Source organism: Triplophysa dalaica, chromosome 20, assembly GCF_015846415.1.
Source record: "Triplophysa dalaica isolate WHDGS20190420 chromosome 20, ASM1584641v1, whole genome shotgun sequence".
Classification (NCBI taxonomy): domain Eukaryota; kingdom Metazoa; phylum Chordata; class Actinopteri; order Cypriniformes; family Nemacheilidae; genus Triplophysa; species Triplophysa dalaica.
In genome coordinates this window covers 9255061-9258803 of record NC_079561.1, presented here as the reverse complement: position 1 = coordinate 9258803, position 3743 = coordinate 9255061, and the positions used below count along the sequence as shown (strand labels likewise).

The 3743-nt window shown below is 37.8% G+C and overlaps 1 protein-coding gene across 1 annotated transcript; it reads left to right on the top strand.

Moving 5' to 3' along the window:
- The first annotated feature begins 218 nt into the window (after positions 1–218).
- pofut1 (protein O-fucosyltransferase 1) lies at positions 219–3253 on the top strand. Its single transcript, XM_056732707.1, has 7 exons — positions 219–432; positions 593–714; positions 851–1033; positions 1435–1547; positions 1657–1849; positions 2017–2259; positions 2343–3253. The coding sequence occupies exons 1-7, from the start codon at positions 294–296 to the stop codon at positions 2532–2534; spliced, it is 1185 nt and encodes a 394-aa protein (XP_056588685.1). The 5' UTR covers positions 219–293; the 3' UTR covers positions 2535–3253.
- The last annotated feature ends 490 nt before the right edge of the window (positions 3254–3743 follow it).

Here is a 3743-nt window from a genome sequence, read left to right as displayed (position 1 = left end):
CAAAAACATATCATAAAGTAAAAATGTACCTCAAGAAATATGTACAATTATTTAAGCGCTACTGCATGTTAAAACATCGAAATAAAGTACAGTGACTTACCTGATCAACTCAACTTGACAAAATATTTTAGTATTACAAATATGCTTAATTTTATCTCATCTTTTTATCACTTCGTAAATGTTTATTTGTAATCAAGTTTCTTCAATCGTGAATATTCGGTTCCAGAACTCCCAGGCACGTGAAGGGTTAACTATATTGTCGCAGTGCATTGTGGGAGAGCGGATGCATAACGATGGCGGCGACACCAAAGAACTTGAAACTTCTCATTGCAACTTACTTGCATGTGGCGTTGTTTTCAACGTGCACGTTTATCAACGCGACAGAGGTGACGTGGGATGAGAATGGATATATTCTCTATTGTCCATGCATGGGTGAGCAGAAACACATCTGAGATATTTTGATGCAGAAGTGGATCTTAATGGATGCATGATCAGTTGAAAGCAAACACACAGTGATATTTAATGCATAGATTCACGATTAAATTCAATGTTGTGTTGTAAAAATGCAATCATGCGATGGTTTGTTCTTCAGGTCGTTTTGGAAATCAAGTGGATCATTTTCTCGGCTCTTTGGCTTTTGCCAAAATGCTAAACCGAACACTGGCTGTCCCCCCTTGGATCGTTTACCAACATAACACACATCCATTTACAAACGTAAACACAACGCACATATACGGGACAAGCACATTTCATACAGTCATTTCTTTAGTGATTTCTGTTATGTCATTAAGTAGATCATTTGGTAAGCTACAATGTAAAGAAGGTATGGTTCTCTGTCCCACCAAAACAGGTGCATGTCCCTTATAGCGAGTATTTTCAGTTGGAGCCCCTGAAGAAATACCACCGAGTGATCACTCTTGAGGACTTCATGAAGCATCTGTCCCCCAAACATTGGCCCCAGGGCCAAAGAGTTGCCTATTGCTTTGAGTCTGCTGCATACAGGAGTGCTGACAAGAAGACTTGTCCAATGAAGGTAACGGGTGTTTATTATATAGAGTGTATAGATAGTTTCTGAATACAGAACTAAGAATGTTGACTGATCGTGATCTGGAAAACAGTTGCAACTATGATGAAATGCTCAATTTCTTCTATCATTGACACTGTTATAATAGTATAATTTCCTCTGCTTAATTTTTAGAATTACAGAATTTGTAACTGGATTACTAGTGTATGATTTAATGTATAAAAGTCACCCCTGAGAATATTGTTTTAATAAACAAAAGTTTTTGAGCTACTTTATGTCAAACCAAGTTATAGCCCATTCTACAGACGCACTGCCATCTACTGGAGTCTTACTAGAACTGCATTTTCCTTCACGCCACAACAAATGCATGTATTGTGGTACACAATAACGTAATAATAATTTTGATACAGGATGGGAATCCTTTCGGCCCCTTCTGGGATCATATTGAAGTAGACTTTGATCGATCCGAACTGTTTGGAGGTTTGTCATTCAGCTCCTACTACCTACCCCAGTGGATAAAAAGGTATGCTTTAAGCGAAATATATCTTTTGTATGTTCATAATAAATATAAATGAAACAGTCTGAACTGCTAATCGTTTAAATGATAACGTTAATTTTTCTTTTTGTGTCAGGTTTCCTCCACTGGAGCATCCGGTTATGGCACTTCCAGGAGCCCCAGCACAGTTCCCGGTACTGGAGGAGCATATTGGTCTGCAAGAGTATGTGGTGTGGTCTGACAGAATGGTACAGGAAGGAGAGTATCAAATCAACACCCTACTAACCAGACCTTTTGTGGGGATCCATTTGAGAATTGGTTCTGACTGGGTAAGCTTTGTGTGTGAACGTAACATTTTCTGCCGGACAGATCACCCTGTTACATTTGAACTGAAAGCATTTGTCCCAAAGCATTTCTCAGCATAGATTTTTTAAGAACCAATGCCAGGAGCAAAATTTCTGTCTTTTACATTCCTTGTTTTTGCTTTTCCACACAGAGAAATGCATGTAAGATGTTACACACAGGGGATACTGGGCCTCACTTCATGGCGTCTCCGCAGTGCGTTGGGTACGACCGTAAAACAGCTCTGGAGCTGACCATGAACATGTGTTTGCCGGATCTGTCTGAGATTCAGCGTGCAGTCAAACTTTGGGTTAAGAAGACCAATGCTCAGTCAGTATACATAGCCACAGACTCAGAATCGCACAGTGCAGAGATTCAAAAACTCTTCAAGGGAAAGGTGAGGCTCAAACTCTTTATTTTCAGAACAGAACATAATGCATAACACAATGTTAATAAAATATGTTGTTTTGCTGTTTGCAGGTGAAAGTGGTCAGTTTGCGTCCAGACACTGCTCAAGTTGACCTGTATATCCTCGGCCAGGCCGATCACTTCATTGGAAACTGTGTTTCCTCCTTCACAGCTTTTGTTAAAAGGGAGAGAGATATACATGGGAGACCCTCATCATTCTTTGGAATGGACTACCCAGGAAGGAAAAGAAATGAGGAACTCTAATTTAAATCAAGAGTTGATACTGTGAAGAACAGCTGCAGATAATATTTGTGGTGTTTGATTAGAATTAGAACATTGGGTTCAGGAAGTTTTTGATACCAAACCGTATTTTAAGTGGGGATGAAGTGGACAATGCATATCACTACAAAACAAGTTAACATTCACAACTCCCCATGCTGTTTTTGTCACGCTCTGACAACCTTTTACTGTGACCCACCAAATTTATGTAACGGTATATTCATTGTGCAGTACATTACAAGTAAGATGTTTGTGTTATTGACTTTTTTTGGTGATAGTAAATAGGGTTGGTCAGAATACGAAAAGGGAATATGGGTTTATTCACACTTTTAAGGTGAAGGTCATAGGCAGTCCACATAATACATCTTTCCGAATATCAATTTGCTTGCGTGTAAGATAATGTTTAATTTCGACAGTTTTAATTATGTATGAAAATGAATGTTCAATGTCTTACCGACCCTCTGATATCTTGCAGTTATGCATATGAGGCGAAAAGATTCTTTCCGGTGTAAAATGCAAATTGCAGAACTGTTTTTTTATACGCGTTTTAAGATGCTTAATTCCTGAAATGAGTCTTTTCCATGGGAAATAAATACAATTTGCAGTATTCTCACTGCACGCATGAACTTGCTTTAGTTTTATACTTCTATTTGAATTGAAAAGGAATGAATGATGCACATTTTCTAACATTTTTCAAAAAATGAATAAAATACATAATTTCTAAAAAATAGGATGTAATTGATGTGACATGTTATCATGGGAGTTCATTTTGTGTGATCCAATCAAACATCACAATCAGTAAACATTTGATTTTTCACTATACAAAAGTAAGTTTTACTGTGAAGGACGCAAATATTTAATGCAAACACCATAAGATTTTAAAACCACAAACATTTGCCAAGCAGATCTTGATCAAAGTAATTAGAAATGACACAGAAAGCATTTTGATGTGTCACTACTAAAAAACATGATTGATGTATTAATCTACACGATCCATCCATTAATCAAATAACTAAACTTTGCTTTAAGATCAACAAGGGTTACAAAATCTCTCTTTCTCTTAGTATAGTTCTTTATTGGCAATTAGCACGATTGTAATAGTATAGACACTGCGGCGTCAGTAAACGGTAGATGCATCCCGGCCTGCAGGGGGACCAGCAGCTAAACTCCCTCTTTTCCTCTCTGTCGTTCCAG